Source organism: Vitis vinifera, chromosome 3 (genome assembly GCF_030704535.1).
Source record: "Vitis vinifera cultivar Pinot Noir 40024 chromosome 3, ASM3070453v1".
NCBI classification, from domain to species: Eukaryota; Viridiplantae; Streptophyta; class Magnoliopsida; order Vitales; family Vitaceae; genus Vitis; species Vitis vinifera.
Window position 1 is genome coordinate 13265105 of NC_081807.1, and position 12906 is coordinate 13278010.

General features: G+C 35.1%; 1 protein-coding gene across 5 annotated transcripts in view; it reads left to right on the top strand.

Annotated features, from left to right (window-relative positions):
• Window positions 1–764: 764 nt before the first annotated feature.
• LOC100266027 (CSC1-like protein HYP1) overlaps window positions 765–12906 on the top strand; it is a 62519-nt gene continuing 50377 nt past the window's right edge. Inside the window, exons 1-4 of one of the 5 annotated variants that reach the window (XM_010646878.3) lie at window positions 765–1040; window positions 1143–1220; window positions 2101–2191; window positions 2878–3224. In XM_010646878.3, the coding sequence (XP_010645180.1) occupies window positions 2944–3224 (281 nt within the window). In that variant the 5' untranslated portion in view covers window positions 765–1040; window positions 1143–1220; window positions 2101–2191; window positions 2878–2943. Of the gene's footprint in view, window positions 1041–1142; window positions 1325–2100; window positions 2192–2877; window positions 3225–12906 lie in introns of those variants that run through there. The other 4 variants (XM_059736013.1, XM_002269890.5, XM_010646881.3 and 1 more) reach the window with 4 other exon arrangements.

Sequence of the window (12906 nt, forward strand, 5' to 3'; positions counted from 1 at the left end):
AACATAAACTATTAAAAAATAAAACTGATAAATATATGTATTTAGGAATAATTCTAATAGGAATAATAGGACTCAATCATAAAGAAATTGAAATACTTATAAATATTAACCTTTTAAATACCAAAAACAATATAGTAGGACGAGCAATTTTAGCTAGCACAGAAGTTAATATGAACCAAAATTATACGATCATTAGCTGTATACCTCAATTTTGTATAGATCTTAAGGAATTCACAGAAAAAAAATAAAAATAACTGTAAATACTAAATGTTATGATATAGAATTAGGAAGTAAGAACCTTAACATAACTATAAGAATCAAGTTTTTTTTTTTAATTATGATAATTTTTCTAAAAGAAAAATATTATTTAAATGGGTTGTCTAAAAACATTATCTAAATTGATTATATATAATAATGATAAGATATATAAACACATATAATACAAATGATAATGTTATTTTAGGAAAAGAAAGTGGACATATAATAATGATAAGAAATCTGAATTAATTACATATAATAATGATAAGATAGAAAAGTATATGATAGAAATTGACAAAGATATTTTTAGAAACAAAAAGTGTGGTATAGATAACCATTTTGATACCGTGCTCTAAAATTTTTACATTTGGCGCATAAACGGACACGTTTTAATATGAAATTATATATATATATATATTTCTCATCTGCCTCCAAAGTATATGATGTGAAGTATGGTGAGGTGGGCATTATAATTTTGAATTTGGACCGTTGAAAACACGCCAAGCCTTTGTTCCAAGTGTGAAAGGGTTTGGATTGACCATAGTTTTGACTGGCCGTTGGCCGACTGATCCTCCCCGCCTTAACAACGGAACCGGTCCACCGATCAGTCGTTGTCAACCAATGGAATTATGCCAATTCACTTCCACTCTTTTTCTTCTTTCTTGGACAGCACGTTGTGATTCACCGCCTCTTTCCCAACAGGGGGTTGCTGCTTTTTGAAAAACTATCTATCCAAAGTAAATAGATCACTGCTGCTCAGTACGTGTCATCAATCCGCGTAGGTAAACGAGATTTGATTTTCTTTCGTTTGCTTTTAATTTTTTTCACTGTTGTGGAAATTTCTGGGCTTCGTTGCTTTTTATTTTAATTGGTTAATGTTTTAGGGTTCTATTAGCTAGATTTGGGTCTGGGTTTGGTGAATGGTCTGAAGCGCCTGGGTTGGCAAGAGAGTGCTATACATGGTAAGATCTTGTTCAAAGTCTGTGAAATGGGCATTATGTTGTTGTCCCTCTCTGGAGTAGAAAACCTCAACTTTTGGTTTCTGGTAATTGGGTTCTTATGGATGGTAAGTTGGCTGCATTTTTAGAGGAAGGTGGATTGGGGAAATGCTTTCAGAAAACTAAGAACTTCTGTTTTTCTTTTGAATGAAGGAAACTGGATTTGGTTCCTGATATTTTAATTTCTTGGGTCATGGGCATGGTAATAGTTTTGTGTGCCTAATTTATTTCTTTTGTTTTTCTGGTCACCCATAGTGTTTGTAAGTGTCTCTCTTATGGCGGTCTTTCGATTACCCTCTTGTTGGGGCTACTGAAGTTCATGTATGGGATTTTTATGTTCATATTGATTGAAAGAGGCAATTTTTGTACGGAGGGGAAATGAAGTGTGGTGAGATTGATTAAATTGAAGTCCATCCAGGGCGCTTCCTCTTTTTTTTTTTTTTTTTTTTTTGCAGTTTGGAGCTTAGGGTCTTTGACCCTAAAACTTGGATCAGTAATCCTTGCCTGAGCTTGGATTTGATGAATTGAATAATTATATACCTTTCTATATCAGTGAGTCAGCATTGTTGAATTATGCATGATGGTAAAGTTTTCTGAATGTTGTGCATTCTGACTAAAGAACTTTGGATGCATGATTAGGTGTAATGCTTGACAGGCCATACAGCTTTTAAATTCTCTGTTTGTCACAGTATGTGAGATAACTTTGTAGTACAATACCAAGCTAGCTTATCTTAATTATTGGGTGTAAATAGCAGGATATTTGCTTTGAATTCTAGTATGTGATCATTTCTTTGTTTGTTTGGGTGCTATTTTTTTTCAACCTTTATTTTCTCTCTTTTGATAGGTAACAAGGATGGGGTATACAAAGGATAAGGCTTATAAAAGAAAAACAATCTGAAGAAAACAACAGCAGTCTTAGTGACATCTCATTCATGGTTACAAAATTTCATAAACTTTATTGGATTTAGTGAATCTCTCCATAAGTTTCATAAGAAGTCTTAGCTTAAAATCTTGTATGCCTAAGTTAAGTCTTTGGATTCAAGATTTCTCAAATTTGTATGAACTATCTAATGATTTTTTCTAATCCTCAAGTAGTTGAAGTATAAGCCGAGTTTTGCAACTTTGCTCCCATGCTCATTACTACTTCAAAATTTTGAATAATTGTTCCATACATTTCATTTTTGAAGCATTTATACTGTGGATTAGTAAATTAAGTACAAAATAACATGATTCATGCTCTGGTTTTGGTCAAGGAATACATATGCACCAAGATGACCGTAAGTTCTAGTTGATCAAGAAAAGCAAAACAATGTTGTTTTATTTTGATCCCTTATTTTTATTTTTATCTTTTTGGGGCTGGGAATGTTGGAGGATTTTATATTTTGCTGTATACCTCTTGCTTATCATGTGCATTAACCTATCTCTCTTGGGAGTGATAATATTTTATTTTTATTTTTTCTGTTATAGAAGTCAGAAAAATGAGTAAAATGCAACAAAATTCTTTTCATTTTAGGTCTTGGTTTATGGAGACAGTTCCTTCTGCACCTTACAACCTGTGCCTTGTAGAGTCCTTATGAATTTTAGTTTGTCATTCCTAAGTATTTCCTTTGTGCTGTTGCAGTTAATCTTTTGGTTATGAGGATTTGATTGGTTATCTTTACCAAGAGTTTGAGATTACCTTGAAGAAATGCTTGTGTCTTCTCTTCTAACGTCTCTGGGAATCAATCTCGGCCTGTGTATTTTATTCTTTATGTTGTATTCTATACTGAAGAAACAGCCAGGTAATTTTGAAGTTTATGCGCCACGCTTGCTGGCTGAAGGAAAGTCTAAAAAGATAAGCCATTTCAACCTAGAGAGGCTCTTACCTTCTCCTGGTTGGGTGAGAAGGGCATGGCAGCCTTCAGAGGAGGAATTATTATCATCCTCAGGCTTGGATACAGTGGTTTTTATGCGCATTTTCATCTTTAGGTAAGTTCAGTTGTTTCTAAAGAAGAGTTTATTACTAACAAATGAAGCTTTAAAGGCTTAAAATGACCTTTTTTTTTTTCAAAAAAAAAAAAAAAAAAGTATATCAACTTTACATGTGTGTATTTCTCGATGTGACTTCATATCATAGTAGCCTGGAAGTATTATGTAAGGAACTTGACATTTATCAGCTGTTGCGAATGCTGCTAAACTTGCTAACTTGCTTGAACAAGAATGTGTATTTGAATTCCTTGTTGGTCTAAACTTTGAGTTAGATTTGGTAAGAAGTCGTGTCCTAGGAAAAAATTCATTCCCTTCTTTACATCAAGCTTTTTCCCTTGTATGTATTGAGGAATCCAGGTTGGAAGTCATAATGAAAACACCATTTGTACCATCAACTAAAATCTTTGCCCTGAATATCATGGTTGGGAAGGGCATTGTAGGAGGAGAAATGGATCTAAGGTGGTGCAACTATTACAAGAGATCATGGCATATCTGAGAAAAATGTTGGAGATTGAATGGAAGGCCCCAACAAGGAAACAAGGGAGTAAGATACTCTATAAGTAACAAAAGGCTGAACCCTAAGTTTGTACCTACTGCAAATACAACATCCACTGATGCTACTATGAATACTCCACCTACTGAGGACATGCCATTCACTAAGGAATAGATTGATCTTTTTTACAAGATCATGCTAAAATATGAGTTTCCTTTATCTTCCTGTGCTTTTGCACAATTTGGATCACATGGTAAGGCCTATAAAATCGGTTCGGTTTCTAATTCCAACACCTAGATTCTTAATTTTGGGGCTGGTGACCATATGGCTAGAAAATCTAATTCTTTTGTGTCCTAATGTACATCTTCTGAGGAAAAGGTTTAGGTTGCTAATTATTGTTTTTTTCTTGTAAAAGGAAAAGGAAATGTGATTTTCTCACCAGCAATTACTATAAGTTTAGTTTTAAATGTTCCTAAAATGACCTGCAATTTTTTGTCAATGAGTAAACTTACAAAAACCAGTAATTGTTCAGTCATCTTCTATCCTAATTGTTATGTTTTTTAGGTTGTGTCTTTGGGAAGGATGATTGGCAATGCTAACAAAAAAGATGAACTTTATTATCTAAAACATAGGCAAGGAAAAAAGCTTCAAGCCTATCAAATAAAGGGAACTCCGGAAAGAACTGAGTAAGAACATTGGTTGCTAAATGAAAGATTAGGTCCTTTTAATTAATTAATTAATTTATTTTTTGAAATTGTTTTAGAGGATATGCAATAGCCTAGATTTTTCCAAACTTAGATGTTATGTGTCTGAGTCAGCAAAGAATCACTGTGTTTCCTACCCTTTGAGTAATAAACCAAGTGATATTCCTTTCTTTATTATTCACTTTGATGTTTAGGGACCTTCTTGGGTTCATTGTTTGTGTGGTGCTAAGTGGTTTGTAAGTTTTATAGAAGATTGCTATAGGATAACATGGATTTATCTCTTAAAAGAAAAAGCTAAGGCAATAACTACACTCAAGTTATTTTACAAGATGATTCCAAACTCAATTTTGTGCACGAGGTGATTAGATCTGAAATAGGAGGAGAATACTTCAATGAAAAAGTTGGAATTTTTTTTGCACAAAATGGTGTTGTTCACCATTCTAGTTGTGTTTGAACCTTGAACAAAAAAGAGTGGTGGAAAGAAAAATTGGCACTTACTTGAGGTGGCTCAAGCATTAATTTTTGTAAGAAATGTCCCTGAACATTTTGGGGTAATGCTATTTGCGCTACTACTTATAAACTGAATGCCCTCTAAAACTCTCGGCTTTGATACTCCATTAACAATCTTGAAGAGTCAATTCTCTCATATTCCAAGTCTTGGTTCTCTTTCTCTCTCAGTCTTTGGTTATAGTGCATATGCTCTTGTTCCTAGTAAGTATAGATCTATACTTGATCCTACAACTATCAAATGCCTTTTCTTAGGATACTCACCTACAAGAAAGGGATATAAATGTTTTCATCCTCCATCTAGGAAGAAATTTATTACTAATGATGTAACTTTTTTTTTGAAGAAGAAAGGTGCTTAGCAAGGGGAGAAAACACAAGGTGAAGATCAAATCACAATCATGTTCTATTCCTTTACCTATGCCTACTTAGGAAAATGAAAGAAAGGAGGGGAATTAAACAATACGATAAGGAGAAAAAGATACTAAAAAAGATGTTGAACTACTCATTTACTCTAAATGTGGATTGGTATAAGAGTTTGTTCCCCATATGCACGACCCATACTCATTCTAGAAGAAGTTACAACTTCCAACTATAATCCTTTAAATTCCACACCAGATTCTTCTAACTCCACTCTTGTTGCTGGTATTGACGTGGACATTCTTATTGAAATCCGAAAAGGTGCAAGGAGTTGTACCAAACACCCTTGTCCAATTCTATGTCTTATGACAAGATAAACAACAATTACAAAGCCTTTACAACTGAATTGGCTAAGGACACAGTTTTGAAGAATGTGAAGGAAACCGTTGTTGATCCCAGATGGAAAGATGCTATAAATGAAGAAAGGAAGGCACTAAACAAGAATCAAACTTGGGAGATTTCTAATTTACCTAGAGGGAAACATTTAGTTGGATGTAAGTGGGTGTTCACCATCAAGTACAAGGCTGATGGCACCATGGAAAGGTACAAGGCATGGTTTGTAGCAAAGGAATACACACAAACATTTGGAGTTGACTATGGAGAAACTTTTACACAAGTAGAAAAGTTGAATTCCATTCGAATCATACTATCTCTAGTAGCAAACCGTGATTGGCTACTCTAACAATTCAGTGTGAAGAATACACTTCTATACAACAACTTAGAAGAAGTCTTATGGATACTTCACTTGGTTTTAAAGACCAATTCCACAAAGGGAAAGTTTGTAGACTTAAGAAGGCATTATATGAGTTAAAACAATCTTTAAGTGCGTGATTTGGGAGATTTACTCAATCTCTTCCCAAGTTTGGTTATCGATAAAGTCAGAGTGATAATACTCTATTCAAAGATTGAGAAGATGCAAAGGGACTTTCTTTGGTCTTGGGCGGGGGAAGGGAAGAAAGATCATCTTATCAGATGGGAGGTTGTTAGTAGACCAAAGGAGTTGGGAGGTTTGGGCTTTGGGAAGACTTCTATGAGAAATATTGCTCTCTTAGGGAAATGGCTTTAGAGGTTCCTTAGAGAAAGGAGTGGTCTTTGGCATAAGGTTATTGCGAGTATATATGGGACACATCCTAATGGATGGGACGCCAACATGGTGGTTAGATGGTCACACAGATATCCTTGGAAGGCTATTGCTCAAGTTTTCTAAGTGTTTTCCCCTTTCGTCCGCCTAGTGGTGGGCAATGGGGAGAGAATTCGTTTATGGGAAGATTTTTGGTGGGGTAACCAAACTTTGTGTTCTCAATTTGCTGATCTTTACAGAGTTTTTCTGTGAAAAACCTCACTGTCTCAAATGTCCTTGGCAATTCCTTTTCACTATCTTGGAATTTTAACTTTCGTCGCAATCTTACGGATTCAGAAATTGATCTCCTTCAGAGATTAATGTTCTCCTTTAGTTTTGTGCGTTTCTCTCATTCTTCGGTAGATTCAGGAGCGTGGTCTTTGTCTTCGTCAGGATTGTTTTTAGTGAAATCTTTTTTCTTGGCCTTGTCAAAAGTCTAAAATCCTATATTGTTCCTTCCGGCCAAGTTCTTGTGGAGTTCAAAAGTCCCTTCAAAGGTTAAGGCCCTCGCTTGGTTAGTAGCACATGGAAAGGTAAACACCAAAGATAAGTTGCAATTGAGAAGACCCTACAAATCTCTCTGTCCTCAATGGTGCATTCTTTGCAAAGGAAATGGAGAGTCGATTGACCACCTTTTTCTTCATTGTCCCATTACCATTGGATTATGGCACAAGTTGTTCAATCTAGCAGGGTTGGTTTGGGTCCCTCCAAAGAGTTTTGAGGACATGTTGGTTATTACTTTTAAAGGCTTGGGGAACTCATTAAGAGGCAAGACACTTTGGAAAATTGCTTGCCTTACCTTGATTTGGATGGTGTGGCAAGAGAGAAACAATAGGATCTTTGAGGATAAAGGGAGAACGGAAGAGATGTTATGGGATTTGATTCGGTTTTATTCTTCTCTATGGGCTTCTTGTACTGAAGCATTTAGAGGAGTTCCTCTAAGTGTTTTACAACTCAACTGGATTGCGGTTTGCGCTTCAAAAGTTTGAAGATTGTTGGGGTTTCTTTTTGTTTTTAGAGTTCTATTGTTGGGAGTTTTCTCCTTTGTTCAATTTGTGTAGGAAGGATCTCTCATCCTTCCCTTGGTTTATTCTCTTTCTTTTGTAACTTTTCTTTCTCTTGTATCTTTTCTTCTATTAATATATTCTTCTTCGTTTCTGATAAAAAAAATAAAAAAAATAATACTTAAATAGCCCCTTGAGAAAAGATGATCATACCCTACTCATTAAACAACCCCTTGAGAAAAGATTAACCATATCATCTATATTAAAAATATTATTATGACAAGTGATGCCTTTGAAGAGATTCATTAGATGAAGAGCAAGTTGGCTAAGGAATTTGAAATGAAAGATTTAGGAAATTTGTAGTATTTTCTTGTCATTGAAGTAATGAAACGGTTATGTTAGGATGTAAACTTGTAGATGCTCTTGTTGATCCAAACCAAAAGTTAGCAGCCAAAGAAGGTAGTGTTCTTTTAGATAAAGGGTGATATCAAGGCTTGTGGCAAAAAGGCTGATTTTTCTATCTCATACTTGGTTAGACATTGCATATTTTGTTAGAGTTGTAAGTCAATTCATGCATTGTTTGCTTGAAGAACACACGAATGTTGTGATAAGGATCCTAAGGTCTACCACAAGGAAAGTACTCCTATTTTCAAAGAATAATCATTTACATGTTGAAGACTATACAAATGTGGATTAGGCATGGTCATTAATTGATCAAAGGTTAACTATTGGCTATACCTTTGTTGGAGGTCTTTTTTTTCCCGATCAGAAACAATAGATGTATTGATTAATGTGAAGAAAACATGAGAACAATGAGAAATCCTCCCTGTGAGATACAAACTTGATCAAAAGATCCAATAAAGCCTCTACTTTATTAGGAGAACTGTACAAAAGGAATAAAAAAGACTATATAAGTATAACATCTCCTGAAATTCATTTGGGATCCTCACCATGTAGGCCCAACCCTAAGATGTACATATTGAAAACCAACTAAGCTGAATGACACTTAATGGAAAGGGTTTAAAAATATCAATACAGTAGGTCCAAAACAAAATATAGAAATGAAGTAAGTCCCACATCATCTCAGACATCTTCCGAGTATCCTAAAAAATCCTAGCATTCTTTTCTCTTCACACAATCCATAACAAAGTGAGACAAACAATCTTCCAAATCATCTTGAAAGCATTTCAAAGGAGATCAAGTGCCATTTTAGGAATTTATTCTTCAAGTCTTTAGGAAGCTCATGGAGGATTGAAGGTTTGGATTGGTCTCCTATTTTAGCAAAGAGTGCCGAGTGGTTGGATTTCCCTTTTTTGGAAGAGAAGATTCACAATGCTGTGTTGCATTTAAATACGGAAAAGGCCCTTGGCCCAGATGGTTTCACCATTGGATTTTATTAGCATTGTTGGGAGACGATTAAGGAGGATATTTTAAGAGTGTTTTTAGAGTTTCACAATAATGAGATAATTAATCAAAACACGAACATTACCTTCATTGCTCTAGTGCCAAAAAAATAGTCAAACTAGTAGGATCTTAGATTATAGACCCATTAGTTTGGTTACCAGTTTGTACAAGATCATAGCCAAGGTTCTTTTAGGGTTATTGTGTAAAGTCCTTCAAGACTATTTTTTTGACTCAAGGTGCTTTTGTTGAGGGGAGGCAGATTGTGGATGTTGTCTTGATTGCTAATGAGGTGGATGAAAAAAGGAGATCAAAAGAGAAAGGGGTAGTCTTCAAAATTGATTTTGAAAAGGCTTATGGTCATGTTGATCGAGACTTTTTGGACCATGCACTTGAAAGAAAAGGGTTTATTTCAAGATAGAGGTCTTGGATGAGGGGATGCTTATCTTCGGCGATTTTTGCAATCTTAGTGAATGGAAATGCCAAGGGTTAGGTTGAGGCATACCAAGGTCTACGACAAAGAGATCTCCTTTCCCTTTTTCTTTTCACCATTGTGGATGATGTTTTAAGTAGGTTGATAGTGAGAGCAGAGGAAAGAGGTTTATTTGAGGGGTTTTTAGTGGGCAAAAATAGGACTAGGGTGTCTCATTTACCATTTGCTAACGACATCTTCTGTTTTTCTAGCAAATTTAGTGGGCAAAAATAGGACTAGAGAGTTACAATCTCGTAAGCAAATTTTGTTGGTGTTTGGGCATTTGTCATGGCTAAGGATCGATCTAAATAAAAACACTCTGGAATTAACATTAGTCAGGATCATACCACCAATTTGGTTTTTTTGCTTGATTGTGCAGTCTTTGAATGACCTTTAATGTATTTGGGTCTTCCTTTAGGAGGGAACCCAAAATCAATTTCCTTTTGGGATCCAGTGTTGGATAGAGTCTCTAGGAGGTTGGATGGATGGAAACAAGTTTTCTTGTCATTAGGAGGTAGAATTACCCTAATTCAGTCTTGCTTGTTGTACATCCCGAGCTATTTTCTATCTATTTTCAAGATTCCAACTTCAATAACTTTAAGGATTGTGATACAAAGAAATTTTCTATGGTCAGGTTCTGGGGAGGGTAAAAGGGATCACTTGGTCAGTTGGGACATAGTGTGTAGACCTAAGGAGTTCGGTGGGTTAGAGTTTGGGAAAATTAATTTGAGGAACCAAAATTTATTAGGGAAGTAGCTTTGGAGGCATCCTAAAGAAAGTTTTGCCCTTTGGCATCAGGTTATCTTGAGTATCTATGAAACACATCCTAATGGATGAGATGCCAACAATATAGTTAGATGGTCACACCGTTGCCCTTGGAAGGCCATTGCACATATTCTCCAAATTTTTTCTACACACACTTGCTTTGTGGTGAGTGATGGAACCAGAATTCATTTTTGGGAATATTTATGGTGGGTGGACCAATCTTTATGCTTAAAATTTCCAAGACTTTTCAGATTCACCACAACTAAAAACCTTCCCATTTTAGCCATCTTGGGTAATGACACTTCTTTGTCTTAGGATCTTATTTTTCGCCGTAATCTAACAGATGTGAAGATTGAGGATCTTGAAAAACTAGTGTTCTTACTTTCCCATGTTCATTTGACTTCTTTTATTCTAGATGCGAAAGCTTAGGTATCGTCTTTTTCAGGAGTTTTCTTAGTAAAATCTTTTCTTTTAGCCTTATTTAATTTATCAGATTTTGTTCATTTCTACCCAATTAATTTTTTGTGGAAATCAAAAGTCCTTTCTAAGGTCATGACCTTTGTCTAGTTAGTAGCATATAAGAAGGTAAATACCAATTACATGCTACAGTTGAGAAGGCCTTTCAAAGCCCTTAGCCCTGATCGGTGCATCCCATGTAGGAGGAATAGTGAGACGTTGATCATCTCTTCTTACATTGTCCGATTACTTTGGGATTATGATATATGATTTTCTCACAGGTGGGGATGACATGAGTTTAACTAAGCAGTATTCGTGATATGATGATGATTTCCTTCAAGTGTTTTGGGAACTCTATTAAATATAAGACTCTTTGGAGGATCGCGTGTCTTGCTTTGCTATGGATTGTGTGGAGAGAGAGGAACACTAGGATTTTTGAGGATACTTGGAAGATGTTGGAGATTATGTGGGATTTGCTTCATTTCCTTGTTTCTTTTTGGGCTTACTGTACGAACATTTTTAAATCCTATCTTTTGAGTGTAATTCAACTTAGTTGGCTTTCGATTTGTACACCTTAGGGTTGGGTCTACAGGGTTAGGAGCTATTACACTTGTATAGGCTTTTTGTACTTTTTGTATAACCCCTTGTATAGTGGAGGTTTACTCATATTATTTTTATCAGGTTTGTATTTCACGAGGAGGATTTCTCATCCTTCTCATGTTTTATTTATTCTCAATTAATACATATGTTTGTTTTTGGTATATAAGAAAAAAAAGAATCTTGCCTCTAGTAGAGTTCCCAAAACACATGAAAGAGATCATCATCATATTGCGAATACTATCACCATCCCAGCTTGTGAGAATATTTTGTGCTATCACCCCAAAATAATCAGACAATGTAGGAAGAGATGATCAATCGTCTCTCAACTCTCCCCTACATAGGATGCAACAATTAGGACTAAGGGCTTTGAATGACCTTAGTTGTAGCATGACATTGGTATCTACCTTCTTATGTACCATTAACCAAGCAAAAGTCCATGACCTTAAGAGGGACTATTGATTTTCACAAAAAATTTTGCTAGGTGGAAAGGAACTAAATCTGATAAATTGGACAAGGTTATGAAAAAAGATTTTATTGAGAATACTCTTGAAGAAGAAGGTACCCAAACTTTTGCATCTGGAGTAAATGGAGACAAATGTACATGGAAGAGTGAAGTCATTAGTCTTTCAAGATCCTCAATCTCCAAATCAATTAGGTTACGATGGAAAATAAGATCCCAAGACAAAGAGGTTTCATTACCTAAGATGACCGAAATGGATAGGTTTCTAGTTGTGGTGACTCTAAAAAGTTTTGGAAATTGTGAACACAAAGGTTGATCCCACCACCACAAATCTTCCTAAAAACGAATTCCGGTCTCATCACCCACCATAAAGTGAGTATATATAGAAAAAACCTGGAGAATAAGTGCAATGGCTTTCTAGGGACAACGATGTGACCATTTGACTATATTATTAGCGTCCCATTCATTAGGATGTGTCCCATAAATACTCAAAATAACTTTATGCCAAAGGGCGAAACTTTCCTTAGGATACCCCCAAAGTCACTTCCCTAATAAAACTTGATTCCTCAGAGCAATTTTCCCAAACCCTAAACCATTGAACTCCTTAGACCTACACATTAGATCCCAATTGACCAAATGATTCATTGCCCGAAATTTGTGAACTTATGTGGATTAAGACTCTACTGGAGGAGCTTTGAGTAAAGATTCAAGAACCTATGAAGCTATTTTTTGATAACGAAGTTGCAATCAACATTGCTCACAACTTAATTCAACATGACAGAAGTAAGCATATTGAAATTGATAGACACTTCATTAAAGAGAAGATTGAGGTTGAGATTGTTTGTAGTCCTAACATTCTTACTAAACTTCAATAGATTTGTTTACTAAAGGAATTGTGGGAATAAGTTTCATGTCTATGGCAAGCAAGCAAATTGGGCATGCAATATATTTTTGAACCAACTTGAGGGGGAGTATTAGAGATCTATGTAAGTCCTTAATTTTAAGTATCTAATTGATTGTTAATTTGTTACCTTGTATATTCCTAGTAATTAGTTGTTAGATTAGCCCATTATTATTGTTTTATAGGACAATTGTATTATAGTTAGAAATGGTTGTAGAATCTTTGCCTTATTTGGTAACAACTTTGTATAAATATGTGTATGATTCTTGTTCAATTAATATAATTTAGAATTGGTTTTGACAAAATAGAATCTTTATTTCATATAAGATATAACTAGTTTTATTCTTGGTAGACTATATATTTATATTAATATTTCTTTTAT